The 15,192-nt window shown below is 40.6% G+C and overlaps 1 protein-coding gene across 2 annotated transcripts in view; it reads left to right on the top strand.

Annotated features, from left to right (window-relative positions):
* ROBO1 (roundabout guidance receptor 1) overlaps window positions 1–15,192 on the top strand; it is a 2,404,538-nt gene that overhangs the window by 2,332,412 nt on the left and 56,934 nt on the right. For both annotated transcript variants that reach the window (XM_069636443.1, XM_069636444.1), the window contains 3 exons: window positions 225–560; window positions 11,097–11,204; window positions 14,364–14,508. In XM_069636443.1, the coding sequence (XP_069492544.1) occupies window positions 225–560; window positions 11,097–11,204; window positions 14,364–14,508 (589 nt within the window). The remainder of the gene's footprint in view (window positions 1–224; window positions 561–11,096; window positions 11,205–14,363; window positions 14,509–15,192) is intronic.

The following is a 15,192-nucleotide window of genomic DNA, read 5'->3' as shown; positions in this document are numbered from 1 at the left end:
ACTTTTAATATTTTAAAGAAGATGTTTTATTACCAATAAAAGTTACGTTTTAGCAGATTACTTGGGACTGAGTGCTTATACTTTCTTCACATAATACAGCAGTGTTTGCATAAATATATATATATATATATATATATATATATATATATATATATATATATATATATATATATATATATATATATATATATGCTGTAACCCATTTCCTTTTCTTTGGTGTGTAGCTGATTGCATAGCAAACTACAACAACCAACTGGAAAACAAGCAGACAAACCTTATGCTGCCCGAGTCTTCAGTGTATGGCGATGTGGACCTGAGCAACAAAATCAACGAGATGAAAACATTCAACAGCCCCAACCTGAAAGATGGTCGGTTTGTCAACCCGGCGGGACAGCCCACGCCATACGCTACCACGCAGCTCATCCAGTCCAACATCAGTAACAACATTAACAGTGGCAGCAGTGACATGAACGAGAAACATTGGAAACCCTCTGCTCAGCAAAAGCCTGATGTTGCTCCCACGCAGTACAACATTATGGAGCAAAACAAAATAAACAAAGGTAATTAACCAGTCTGTCTTCATCCTTTGTATTATATGTATAGCGCTCTGTTGCTTGCAACCTACATTTGTGCTTTATAAATCCCTTAACTATATACCTATCCAGCTTCTTTTCGTATTGTATTTTATTGTTGTTGCCATTTATACAGCGCCATTTCCCCATTTCTATGGCCTCAAATCGCTTTGTGGTTGTAGCGCCTTGGGTGACTGTAGTCCATGTATGTGAGATTCTAAGAGTTAACTTTAAGATGCGTGTGTGCATTGTGCCAGGAGAGAACTCATGAGGGCTGGCCGGGCCCCAGTATGCAGCCAAGAGGTCGGGCAGGTGGGCGGGTCCTGTGGGTGCTTTAGGATAGTGTGCTAGTGCAAGTGTCTCGATGTGTGCCCAGATTGATGCATTTCCTTTCGTTGGTTGTTGCTGTATACTTATGGCAGAGGTGTTGAGGCATGTCAGGGGTTTCAGTGTGGACGACTATTCAAGCTGCTAGACCCGATTTGCTTAGCCATAACTGCGTTCTAGAGTGCATGGATGCGGAGCCGTGCCTGCGGCATGCGTCCACAGACGTGGATCCAATTATACATAAATTAGTCTCGGGTGGATATTTACTTCAGTGTCGTTCTCGCAGGTCTCTTGGCACGATCGATTGGTTGTTTGAGTGGATCTTTTGATGGGGTTAGCATAGGAACTTTGTGGAGGGCCTGGCTGGTGGCTTGCTATGATGTTGACCCCAAAATAGAACATGATCTTATTGTCTACAGAAGATTTACATTATAACCACTTGTTTTAGATAGTTTTTGATCTGTTTTGGTTTTTCTTAGGTTTTTGGGCCGGTTTCATTCCTACATGGGAAGGATTGTTCATGTGTGATTGTGGTGCTCCTTCCTATTTTAGTGTGTTAAAACTGCCATGCAAGACATATGTTTAATTAACAGGACACAGGCACGACCTGATATAAATGCACGACCAATCATGTTTTAAACATCTATCATTGCCACTGCAACAATTACCAACATCTGTGGAAGAAAGTGCTACACAGAAGCAGCTGTTGCGACTGCTTTCTGCAGGATACGTCCCTCTTCGCAAAGCGCTTCGCCTTTAGTGGACAGAGGGCATGCTGCTTTTATAGGCCGGGTTACTAAAGGAGCCGCAAGGCACTGCTGCGCCTATTCATATTTTTTTTTGGTGTGTGCCAGTCTACAGAATCAAGACAAAATATGTCAACGAGGTAATTAGCTGCACCTTTGAAGTTCGAATTCAGCTCTACAAATAATCAGCCGCATCTTAATGGAATTAAATATAGAAATATTTTAATATGTCCTTGCGGTTAATCAAAACGTTACGGTAGGTGCGGCACTAGACAGCGACGGCATGTTTTATTCATGAAGCAGCGACAAGGACCTGGGATTAAACTAACCATACCTGTGATTAAAATAAATCAGTACAACTCCATTCTTCCTGCTAAAGGGAAGAAGTTAATTATGCCTCCATGCACACGGAAATCAGAAAGATTTCTTTTTTTTCTATGTGTTCCATTGAAACGTGCAAAGGAGAAACTAGTGTACAGGTCCTAGTCTGCAGTACTTGTGTCCACTACTTGTTCAGCCCGACTTGAAGCCTCGATTTCTAGACGCCAGACGTACATTGATTTCAGTGTTTTTCTAAAAAAAACCAAGCTGTTCTTTCGCTGTCCTCCAGGTCACACGCCTTTAATGCAATGTGTGGAAGCTGAAAGCTGAAAGACTTAGGCATGCCGCTTCTTCTCTCCCAGCCCCTGAGGCTACACTACCTTACAACCTGCTTTAATAACCTGATTTGCAAAAGTGGGATCCCCGAGGACTTAGGGCAGGACCGGTTGTGAACCATTGACTTCTCTGGTCACACTGTGAAATGAAATGTCTGAGCAAAAAGGCACGTCTCATCCCAGGCGCCCAGGAGCCCGCAGACCCTGATTGATGGATCCAGAGTGGAAGGCAAGGCCGCTCTCAGTAAATAGAATCCTGTGTGGGGAAAATGAAACCCCACCGGCAGCCTCATGCACTGCAGGTGTTCCTTTTTACAACAATTATTTATTTATGGCACTCCCTCGCGTGAAAATAAGAGAATCAGTGGCCCGTTATATCAATACTACTAAAGCGAATGTAACATTTCTTTTGTTGAATGCCATGAAGACATTACACGCAGATACAGAAATAGGTCATGTTAAAAAATACCTAAAAATCAGCGAAATGTTAGGCCGTAAAATGTCCCTTTCAGTCACTGGTTGGATATGGCAAGTGCATTGCACATTATCAAGGACTAGCATCCTATGTTGATTTATTATTATTATCATTATTATTATTATTATTGTTCGTAAAGAACCGATCAGCAAGAATGATATGCCCTTTGCATAGAGATTGTCACAGTCTCCATGTTGACTTGAAGTATCGGTCATCGATCTTCACCTCCAGGCTTCAATTCCTACCTTACAGAACACAGACCATTTCAATGCTTTGTGGTAAATGCCCCACTACTGCAGTGTGTTGTTGTATGCTGGACTGGCAAATGTACAGATTGCAACTGTTTAAAATCCACAGCTGAATGTAGCTTGCACACGTGTGGGGGCAGGAGGCGTCCATGCTTCCATGCTTTAGATGTTACACATTGATGAATGCGCTGTTGCTCCAAGTATCCTTGATTACACAACACAGGTTTTCCTGAATGCACCATCGCCTCCTGGGCCATTATGTATCTTTCTTAAAAGCCCCTCCCCATGGGAATGACTGTTTGCCAAGGAGAATGCGTTGCTGATCCCATTCATTGGCTCCCCAGGCAGGCAGCTCACAGCAGTCTCTCATATAGATCCACCTTCAATTCTGCAGTCAGATTCTGTCACACGCTGCCTACTCCAGAGGAGCAAAGGAAACAGGGGCAGTGCACAGGAATGAAACAAATCATCTGAAAATCTTGCTTTGTAGAATTGCAGGGGGTGAACCACCCTCCCCATGTCAGCAGCTGGATCAAGAAGACAAAGGCTCAAGTGGAATTTCCTCCCGTCAAGTTAAACACCTGAGACAGCAGAGCAGGATATCTCAAATGTGTTTACATCATCCATTCTATCTCTAAGTGGCTCATGATAGTGGAACTTCCACTTCCCATCTAAGTAAATATAGGAAGTTGAATGCCACTGTTAAGGTGCAAACATCCAGTCCAAATGTGACACGTAAAGTCTACAAATGCTGTTAAGGTAAGTTGAGTACATGTGTAGGATGTGACCGGATAAGTTGTTTGTTGAATTTGGTGAACTTTAAAAAACGATGTCAAAAGCTACTGCTTTTTAAAGCCCATCTAAGCTCTTCATAGCAGTACAAAGCTCCACTCTTAGTATAGGTCTGTACCACCTGTAAACATTTGGTAGCGTAGGCAGAGCAGGCAGGCCTATATTAGGAGGGAGAGAGGGCTGTAGCTTGGTACAGAAACACTGAAGCACTATGTATTGTAAAAATAAATGGTTTTTTAAATACAAGTAGGCCAAGATAAATCTTGGGTAAGTACTATAACATATCATATAAACACAATTATAAAAAACAACCCAATACCTGTGGTATACAAACCAAAGAATAACCGTATTAAGAATAACAATCAGCAGTTCAAGTTGAGTGAAACCTACTAGTCTTCAAACTTCTGTTCTTTCCCTTCACACATTGCATTTGTTCATACTGAAAGATGACATGGATGACTGAATAGCATGTCCATTTGTGATGTGTGCTATGAATACCTGCGTGGCAGGAGGGTGCCGAGATCAGAGATACGGCAGAAGCACTGGCATAGATGTATCCACCCTAGAATACAATAATCCCCTTTTATTTCGTATAGCATTCTTTTACACTAGGTGCTGCTTTGCAAGACTAGGTGGATCATTCTGAGTTTTGCTGTATTTCAGCAGGATTTCCATGGAAATAATGCTAGAATTACCGCCAGTCTGTCCAGTCTATTTTCTGCCAGATTTGGACAGACATCATAGATGTGTTAATCGCCACAAGTGGTCTCTGTTGTGATTTGGCAGATTTACCATGGGTTGATAATTTCACACATGGTACATACACTGATTTTGGCACACTGCTAGAGGCAAATCCACCACTTCTAGGTCAAAGTCAAAGTTAGAATTTGGTGATGCATTAAAACATGGCACTTATTCTGTGGTCAACAAATATGGCAATTCCTTACCTTATCGCTAAACTCAGAAGGACCCCCTATGTGCCAAAGCCTAAAAATGACTTTTCCACTCTTCCACAGGGTTTAAAATAACAGATGGCACTTGTCAAAGTATGAGGACCTGTGTTAGAGACCTGCTATCTCTAACAGTGTTCTTTGCCTTAATCCATGTTTGGCACCACAGCAAGGTCGATAAAACATGCAAGTCCCTTTTGTGAATAAGCCTGCTGTTAACTGCTCTGCAATGTTAAATCCACAAATGCAATATTTCCTTGAAAATGTCCGCAATTCAGGATAACGTATAAGATTTCAATGTTTCCTTTGGCTACAGACTCGACCTTTCTATTAAGTAGGGACAGCACATTCCTGAAGAGGCCTCTGCAGTTTGAACTCTTTCATACTTACTCATTATTAGCTCATGATTCCGGATTGGTAAATAAAATAAACATACACGATCTAAAGGATTCCCTTTATTCTGAAATCAGCAAAACAATGCATTTATTTATTTATTTAAAATCAATGGAGTATAATGTGGAGTATTGAGTACATGTTTAAATACAAAGCATTTAAATGAGTATAGAAAATCCAAACTGGAAGCGATTCAAGTACAAAAACTAAAGCGGAGCAGTATTTGTTGTACTGTGATGTTGACAGGATTATCAAAGAAACATAGGGAAAGGGAATAGCTCATAAGGGTGCAATCCTCTTGCTTTCCATTCTACAACACACACATTATAATTAAGCAAAACACATTATTTTCATATTACAGTGGATGCATCACACTAGGGGATACTCTGCCATCACTAAGACCCAGATGCCCAACTAATAGCACTGGTTCTCCCAATGTAATGTCCAATAAAGCGAACGTGTATTGCATCTTGTGCTGGCACTCTGACACGGAAGGAACAGTGAAATTCTCCTCTATTTCAACTGACCTTTGCAGCGATAATACTTCTGGAGCCAATTTGGATCCAATAAACCAAAACGATTCAAATCCCGAAAGATGGATTAAACAAATGAAACTAAGCACTGTGCTTTCCAAGCTTCTCTCGCTAATGAACACATTGTTGCTGTTCATAAATGCTTTACTTGAACATGCTCAGGTAATCCTCCACACGAACACCGTGCCAGTGCTGCTGTACCCGCACCATTCCGATCATACACAGTCTCTGATTTGAGGTGCTAGCATGAGTGTGTGCATAATGGCCATTAAAGGTTATGAGGGCTTGGCTGAGTCCCCGCGAGCCACCCATGTCTAATTGGCACATGTAAGGGTGGAGAGATGTACACTAGGGAAATAATATGGAGGAGTGTGTGTAAAATGATAGTTATGCGTGTAGCTACAGTTTGAATTATTTGTCATGAAAGGTAGCCACATTGTTATGGCAGAAGTGTTGCGTAAAGTGTCATTCGAGTTGTATGTGAAAGCAGATGCATTCGGGGGTGTGCTCGTGCATTTGTCTAGCCGCAAAGCACGGCGTGCAAGACAAAAGATGCAGTGGTTATTATCAAGTAAAAGCCTCTAAGTGGTACATTTGGCAAATCCTGAAACCTTTCATTATGGTGGGTGCATGCCTCCAGCTGTCATTAATTGGCTACATTCAATTTTCAAAAGCATGCTGTGAACACCAGCCGACATTCCAAAATTACGAAAGGAAGCCATACTTTACAACAACAAAATATATATATAGTTGTGAATTGGCAGATATTTGTCTGTATGAGTTTAGTTTCTCAGTACTCTTTGATTTATCTGCACCAGTATTTTTAAATCTGTTATGTTTCCTCTGTAGAGTTTGGTCTTACTTCCTTTCATTACAACATTCGACCAAACTAGGGGTCTGGCAGTGTTGGTTCTCCTGCTAGTTTGGACTACAACTCCCAAAAGACCATGTCAGCGTAATCAACGGTTACCTTGTCAGCGTAATCAACGGTCAGAGATAATGGCCATTGACACAGGTTGCAGACACCTAGACCAAACACTTTTCATCTTGTCTCTCCTAGTGTCGTTTTTACAGGACACCCAGAAAAAGACTTAACTGAAATTTCAGGCATGTGCATTTATTGGGGATACTTGGCGCATCACAAGCTCAATTCATGTCTTTCTATTCATAATGGATTTCTTGAGCAAACAATGTTAAAGAAAATGTCAAAACATTATTTTATTATACATTAGTATCTGTCTAATGCAGACCATTTGTGTTTAATTGTTGTGAGTCTATTTGTGTATCTCTGTGGGCCCTCTGTGTTTGCCCCTTGCACCACTTAGTGTTTCATCCATAACAGTAGACAATATTTTCCCCGTGGGACTGTGCTTCCTACATTTTCCATTGCTATGGACCCTTCTCTGCGATTCTCTTCTCATGGATCTCTCCATAGTTCCCCATTTCCATGAGGTGCATGTTTCGCTGTTCCTATGGTTGAAGGTATCAAATGTCTACATGTTGTTGCTTATTTGTCTTACAGACATTTGATAGATCATGCAGAATTACCCATGTCTTTCTCTTCAGATGTTGTATACTCAAACTGAGCTTAGGTTGCCCCTGATCTCTTACTTGTTTGCTGAGCGAGTTGCATATGGCCAATGTGTGTGAAACATGGCAGAGTTCAGTCTTTCGTAGCCACAACAATGGATGTTCTTTTCAAATGTTCCTTGTGGAAAACAGAACCATGAATGGTTAATCTCAAATTGACACAATTTAAATCTCACCTCCCTAAAATGCTTGAAATGATCTGTCCTCTTTCTTTCACATGTATAATTTGATATATCTTATTATAGTTGTATTTGACAGTTTCTTTATAAGATTTAATTCTGGATGGCATTTAAGATCAGCGCTCTGAATATGTTGGACTCAAGAAGGAAATATTACTTTTTTTACTCCCTTTAAACCTTTGACGCTTTTTCAATTGTATGCATTACCTCATTAAAGTGTTATTGAGTCATTGGGTTTCTAAACCAATTGGGTACTATTTTTACACCTTTCTACAATGCTCCCATTGTTCAAGATACGTCAAGACATCAGTAATTGAGCATCACATACTGCATATTTCTTTTCTTTTTTAGGTTTGTGCTAGCACATTTCACAGTGAGGGGTAATCACACATCAGCTGAAAGCATAGCAGCCATATTCATCTTCTTTTATTATATTAGATCTATTTGTAATTAGTACTCATTGAGGAACAATCAGATTGTTACAAAACAATCCTAGTGCCTTCGCCGGGTCATTCCCTGGCTGGGAAAGACTCACGTGAGGCACTCCATTTGGAGTCCAGCAGAGTTCTTTTCCTTTCTCCCCCAGCTGCAGTGGAAAGAGAGAAGGTACTACATGTAGTCCCTCTCCAGTTCCATGGTGGCCGTTTTGTTTGTTTAATTTATTTCATTTTTTTTAATGGCCACCATGGAAAGTGAGAAGGGACTATGTGCAGTTCCTTCTCCCTGATCACTGTTGGTCATCTCTTTTCTTGAGTTGAGAAACAGTTTCAACGCTGTTTCTCAGCTCGAGAAATAAATGCTATTAGTACCCCGGTACAACGTGCTCGGGTACTAATAGCAATAGAACCCTCAAAGGGATGTCATTTCTCAGCTCGAGAAATAAATGCTATTAGTACCCCGGTACAACGTGCTCGGGTACTAATAGCAATAGAACCCTCAAAGGGATGTCATTACCAATCTGGTAATGCCCATGGGGTGATACTTACAAGCCCAGACCTGTAATGCCCTGGCTTCCTCAGGTTCTATGACTTTAATGATGATTATTTTTATGACAAGCTCTGTGCAGTCTGTGACAGAAAAGCAGTTAGTGAGGGTACGATAGCCCAAGCCTTTTTTGATTTTATTGTTATCCACAAAAAATAATGAAGATTTTTCTGTATGGAAATGGAGGTCTGATAACCAGACCCCCTTCCAACATGCTCCATTCCAAAATTATAGTACACACGGAGGCTTTGCTGTAACCTGTCTACTAACATGACAAGGCCAGCTCTGTAGTGCAGGTTTGAAGTTCACCTGCACATCCCTGAAAATTGCTGGGACAAAAGTGCCTGCAGGTAGAGGTATTAATTTACAGTTCTGCACATCTAATCTAAATTATAATAATTGTCTGCCTTAAATCATCTGGTGGCCTGCAAATCTCTAAATATAAACCATACCAGGATTGTGGCATTGTGACTGATAGGGCACATAAGTATGAAAGGCAGAATAATTTGATATCACTCCATTGTCAGCTCTGTGAGCATATCCCAGATGTGACTGCACTCGGGTGTATGACGTATAGGCTAAATTGCTCTATAGCTCTCTTGTGGAAATGGCCATGAAGATGCTTCCTTTGATTTTCCAGGAGAAACAGACAACATCTACCCTGAAGGGATGTAAATCTGCCCCAGCATGTCTCCTGGGGAAATGGTACTTAAGGGAACCCACTAACATTTAAAAAATAAACATACCTCACACAAGGGTGTGGATCACTGGAATGCCTTATTTAAATATACAAAGGCTAGCGGAATTATCTTAGAAATGGAACAACTATTACCAGCCATAAACACATTATAAAAAACAATCCAATGCTTATGGTAAGTAAACCAAAGAATAAACCACATTTAGAATAGCAGCATTCAGTTTGAGGCGAGTAAAATCTAGTGTTACACATTAGAATGGCAGTAGGCTATTCAAGGAGGAGAGTAAAACCACATTAGCAGACCTTTAGACTGTATGTAATTCAAGGTAATCAGACCCTTTTGGTAGTAAACTATGTAACATATTCAGTTTCAGGAATACTATAGTTATACCAACAATATTATAAGTAAGTTCCTGGCCAATTGTGTAAATTATTCTGTTTCAGGAATTATAAAATTACACTACCAACCTAACAGGTTAGCACATTACAACATATGCAACTTACTCTTCTTTCAGGAATGATAGTTACATCCATATTACCTTTTTAGAATAGTGTAACACAATTCAAAGCTAAGGAATAACTTATGAATTACTTTTCAGAATGGCAGTATGCACTTCAAAGATAAGTACAACCTCATTATTACACATTTAGTATGCTATTCAAGGTAAGTAAAATCTTATTGGTAGTACACTGTTACATTTTCAGAAATACTATAATGTTATCAACTATGTGCCTTTCTAGAATAGTGGAACACAATTCAAAGGTAAGTAGATAACTTTGTATACTTTTCAAAATGGCAGTAAGCAATTCACAGGTAAGTAAGAACTTTGTAACACTTGGAACTTATTCTATATCAGAGATAATCAGTTACAGCACAAACATATAGCAAGTAAGCAACATTTGTTCTATTTTCTAGACAGAGGCCTTATACTTTAGAAGTCGTTCCCTATTCTGGGACATGAGTGTTCTCAGAGGCAGAAGAGGGACACTGTTGGTCAAGTGGCCAACACGGAGAAGGTCAAGATAAGGCACAGAGGCAGAAAGTCAGAGTTCTAGAGGATTTCTCATCCAACAAGTAAGTACAGACTTTAGAGTTAGTAGAAAGTGTTCAGGGACTTCGTAGAAGAATCTCTGGTTATGTTCCAACACCAGACTTAGGTGAATGGTGTGGGCGAACTCCCAAACACACAAATCAATACCCTAGCAACACAGGAGTGACAGACAGTATCTCAGCAGTGAAGATGAGTTTACAAACGGACGCCTTCACAATGCAGCAGCACATCACCCGGTCTCTGAAACAAAGGACACTGGATGGGAGCTTGCAGCAGCAGTCGACAAAAAGACCCCCAACAAAGGATTCTTTGGTGCTTCTCGCAGCTCTGTGGATTTGGTACCCTTTTCCAGGTACTAGATGTGGAATGGTATTTGTCTTATCGATTCGCCTCGCTATCTCGGGTTTGCACTCTGGTGAGGGAACTTCAAGGAGTGTAATCTTGCTACTGGAGGTCCAACAAGTATCTACCAAAGTTCAAATGAGATTCGTTCACCACAAGACTGGAAGTGCAAAAATGACACACCATGTCCTTTATCACTTGGAGTTGGACTCACAGCAAACAAGAAGTCCAAGAGCAGCAGGAATCCAGTTTATCGCCTCCAAACCATCTTGCAGCTGCCAAGACCATGTTCAAGGGAGATTATTAAAATAGCTATATATTGGAGGAATCCAGTATTAAGCTCTGTGTAAACATGTGTAAACATGTCGAATGATTACTAATAAGAAAACTGCTTCCTAAATCGACCAAAGCCTTATTTGTTTTATAATGAAGAATATGCATGCTAAACATGTTATTGCAGTTCAATTTGTGTATCACATCTTTGAATCCTTTTGCTTGAGGTAAACAGCAGTCCTTAGAATAACCTTTTAATGTATTGTTTTTGCTGTGTATTTAAACAGATTTCCGAATAAATGATGCTATCCCTGCAACAATACCTTATAATCAGGCTCATGACCACAGTACTGGAGGGTCCTATAACAGTTCTGATAGGGGCAGCAGTACATCAGGTGAGTGAATTAATTAAATGTGAAAACTGTTCAATGTCTATGTTGTGTTTGAGCTTCATAAAAGAATAATTGTAATATATGAAATGAGGTAGTAGGGCAACTAAGCTAGTTATGCACAACCTTATGTGCCTGTGTTATCCCGACAGTGCCCAGGTACTAATCATTGAATGGTTGACTCACCCATTTATTCTGCCCAAGTTGGCAAATTGAATACTTTTAAATTGGGTTATAATAAAACCTATTGTTTCGGCACTTAGAAGTGGGATGTAACCAGCAATCACTATATTGTTATTATGTATAACTCGTATGTTAATATTGAACTTCTCGGCAGCCCTTGAACGTTTAATTTATGGAAATTCATTGTTTTAAAGAGTTTAAGGACAAGGCCTGTTTTCTGTTTTTGTAATGAATTGCTGCCAAGTGGCCACATCTCAAAAGTGATAGGTTCGACCAGTCCTCGCGTTTTGTCAGAAGCAAGTCCAAGCCAATGAAAGGCATGAAACCTAAAGTGTCAGACTGGAAAGGGCAGGTTCATGATGTAACATATCAAATTAGCCCAGCCCAATCGCAACCCTGCCAATAAAGTAGGCAACTGACTGCAAACATGTCCATGTTGCAATATCGATGGTACTCATTTCAGAAACTTAATCTATTGCACAGATGATGGGTTTGTTTTCAGGCATAATGTCATGAAGGTATTTCAGTTATAAGTAACAGATAGAAGTAAATTCAATGCAAATGAATATTGAGAGTTCAACATAATTTAAGGCAATATCTTTGCTAGGTGAAAATTGTGATCTTGTCCCATTTCAGGGGTTTATTTTGTGTTTCCTTTGATTTCCAATTAGTTTCTTGCGCTGGTCTGCAACTAGAGTGCAATGCCTTTGTGCTGCAGTCCTTTGTTTATTTCCTGCTTTTTTCCTTTCCCCACTGTGAGGAATCTGAGAGCATCCTCACTTCTTTTCCCGTAATAGCCTCTTCTCAGGTGCCCAAGGAAAGACCATTGCCACTAGATCCTGACCCTGGGGGTGGAGACATGATGGAGAATCACCCGGGTGGCGGTATTTCGGGTTTGGGGAGAGGATGTCTGCAGGTGAGACATGGTGTCCCAACTTTCCTTGTAATAACCAACCTCACCATACCTTTATAGGATGTTGCCAATCCTATTATATCATTCTCCTCAGTCACACCATTATAGTACTAGGACGAGGAAGAGATGACTAGTAGAAGTAAGCATTAACATTTAATTTCAACACTCTGGTACTAAGACGAGGAAGAGTCCTGAAGGCTGTTATAAAGGCCAGGCATGTCCAGAGAACACCAGTAGCTATGGTCAGGCAAATGGACTCAAGGACCTGCACCTACAGCCTCTTATGTGGTTACAGGAGCATAAAAGGTGGCACTGACAATCAGAGAGGAGAGACCAGCAGTAGATAAGCTGGGCCGGGTGTTTCAGGCCGAGGAGAGAAATCCTGTCAAGATGGAGGCTGCAGAAGAGGGTCCTGCATGTAGGCCAGGACACAGGCAAATTTCAAGCAGAGACTGAAATGCAGAGGCCTGGGCGGGTTGTGGGAGGGTTACAGCTGATAGAACCTCCTTGGTCGCATGCCCACAGCCATAGCTGTGGGGCACGGAATAGACCCCAGTGCTGCAAGCTACTGGCAGTGTCCAGGAGTGGAGAACGGAGCTGCTGGCAACCCACAGAGAGGTTTCCAAAGTGAAAAGCAAGTAATGAACATTACTGAAGAGTATGAATGTAATGTGGTGAAGTAAAGTAGGCACCACGGAGGGAACACAATGTGGTAAAGCCAAGATTCTGGCAAGGAGAAAAACACATTGTGGCAAAGCCAAGAAAATGGCAAGGAGAAGCCAAAGTGAAGGTGAACCAAAACATAGAGGAAATGGGTAAGAAAGCATAGCTTTATTGGTTGTATGACCTGTAATGGGTGAACCCTGTGGTCTGACAACTACGCCTAGACCGAGGATACCATGTCTGTGAAAGTCAAGAAAACCTACAGATACGTATGAAAGAGACTGCTGAAGTGAAAGCAGAAGAAAGACATCTCTGTAAATTATTAAGGAATTAGAAGGAGTATAAAGTTTCCCTGGAACTGGTTTTGAGCATGAAGAGGCTAAAACTAAATGTGAATTGGCGAGCTGGACAAGCTGATGTTGTGGGGAAGGAAACCCCAAGTCCTTGTGAACTTTATTGACGCCTTAGGAAAGGAGAATACTCAGGTTTTTACAGAAGTTAATTGTCACCTTGAGGAGAGGAACACCAAGGCCCCCTTTTGAACTAGGTTTTCTTCTTGAAAAAGACAACTCGAAGACAGTTTTGGAGATTGCTTTGAACTTCGAGAAGAGAACCTTGAGACCTCTAGAATTACGTCATTTCCTTGGTGAAGGGAACCCTAGGGCCATTTCAGTGCTGTCTTGTCGTCTTGTGGAAGGGGAACCCTGAGATTCTTGTGGAACTGTGTTGTCTTCTTGGGGAAGGGGACCCAACAACTTTGTGTAACTTTCTTGAACTTGGGGAAGGGAACCCTGAGACTATGTGGAACTGTCTTGAACTGGGGGAAAGGTACCTGGAAAATATGCCAAGAGCTGAAAGAAGCTCACAACATTATTTTGGAACACTACTTAGTTTGTTGTTGATATCCCTACACATAGTTTAGCTTTAGGTTTGAGGGCAAGTATAGGCTTTGCACACAGACAGACTTTGAAGTTGAATTTACTGACTCTGACTATACTTATTTTCTTTAGGTAGGGAAATCCCACCTTAGCATGGGGCAAGTTAGGCCTTAGACCCTCCTGACATTTAAGTTAATACAAGTTTTGTGTTTGAACTTTGAATCTGTTGTCTGTACCTTGCTTCATGAAGCCTTCTCAAATGGAATGACTATACATCTAATGTATCATTATACTACGTTTTAGTTTATAGCCTGGTTTACTAATGGGTATTTTTCAGGGTGCATTTTTATAATTCCTATTATTAGCCAGATTCATGAGTTAAAATGTAAAATGTGTGATATTTCTAGTTTCATTTTGTAACAAGTACAGTTATGAAATGGCATTAGGAAGTGTCAATTTATATTAGGATATGGTTTCTGTGTATAACGAATATAGCTGTAAAATATGATCTTTTATTGTTATCCATAGGGAGCCAAGGACACAAAAAGGGTGTGCGGACACCAAAACTACCTAAGCAAGCAGGCATGAACTGGGCTGACCTTCTTCCACCACCTCCTGTGCACCCTCCACCCCATAGCAATAGTGAAGATTACAGTCTTTCAGTGGATGAAAGGTATGCTATGCTTGTTCTTCTATAAAACCTTGAGCCATTGTGATTGAAATTTCTTATGTCCATGGATATGTATTGTGGGGTTATGAGCTCCTTCATTACTGATCACCCCACAAATCCTCATAAATTAGTTGCAACATAAGAGTCTTTTGACATGTTTGGTGAGTTTGCTAAGTAATAAAGTGAAATGCCCTCATTCCTCTTCTATTAACTAGTCCCATGTAAATGTTATTTTTTTGTTATTCCAAAAGGAATTTCACACTTCACAGTGTAAACTATGACAATGACCACACTCACTGAACAGAACATTTTATGTTATTTTGCCTTTAGCATTGTCCTTAAACAACCTGGCATATCTGAAAGGGGTGACGGGGGTTGAATATTGGGTTTGGTTGGTGGATAAATAGCAAACACACAAGAAATCCTATTGTTGTGTTGTTGCATGAATTTTCAGAAGTGGTGGTGTGTGTGTGTGTGTGTTGTCTTGCGAGTTTGTGTTGAGAGCACTTGAGGTATTTGTATCCAGAAGGAAGAATTCTCTGCCCATAATGGGAGAGTGTGTTGGTCAGGACTTTGATTAAGAAATTGGTTTGAGAGGTGTAGCGTTCTTAAGTTTGATGTCTGTTAGAAAGGATGTTCAATTGCCATATGTGGATGGTTTATCTGGTATATGTATTATGTTTGAAC

Source organism: Ambystoma mexicanum, chromosome 7p, assembly GCF_040938575.1.
Source record: "Ambystoma mexicanum isolate Mex_15411 chromosome 7p, UKY_AmexF1_1, whole genome shotgun sequence".
Lineage (NCBI taxonomy): Eukaryota > Metazoa > Chordata > Amphibia > Caudata > Ambystomatidae > Ambystoma > Ambystoma mexicanum.
Note: the sequence above shows the minus strand (reverse complement) of the source record. Positions and strands in the feature narration are given on the sequence as shown.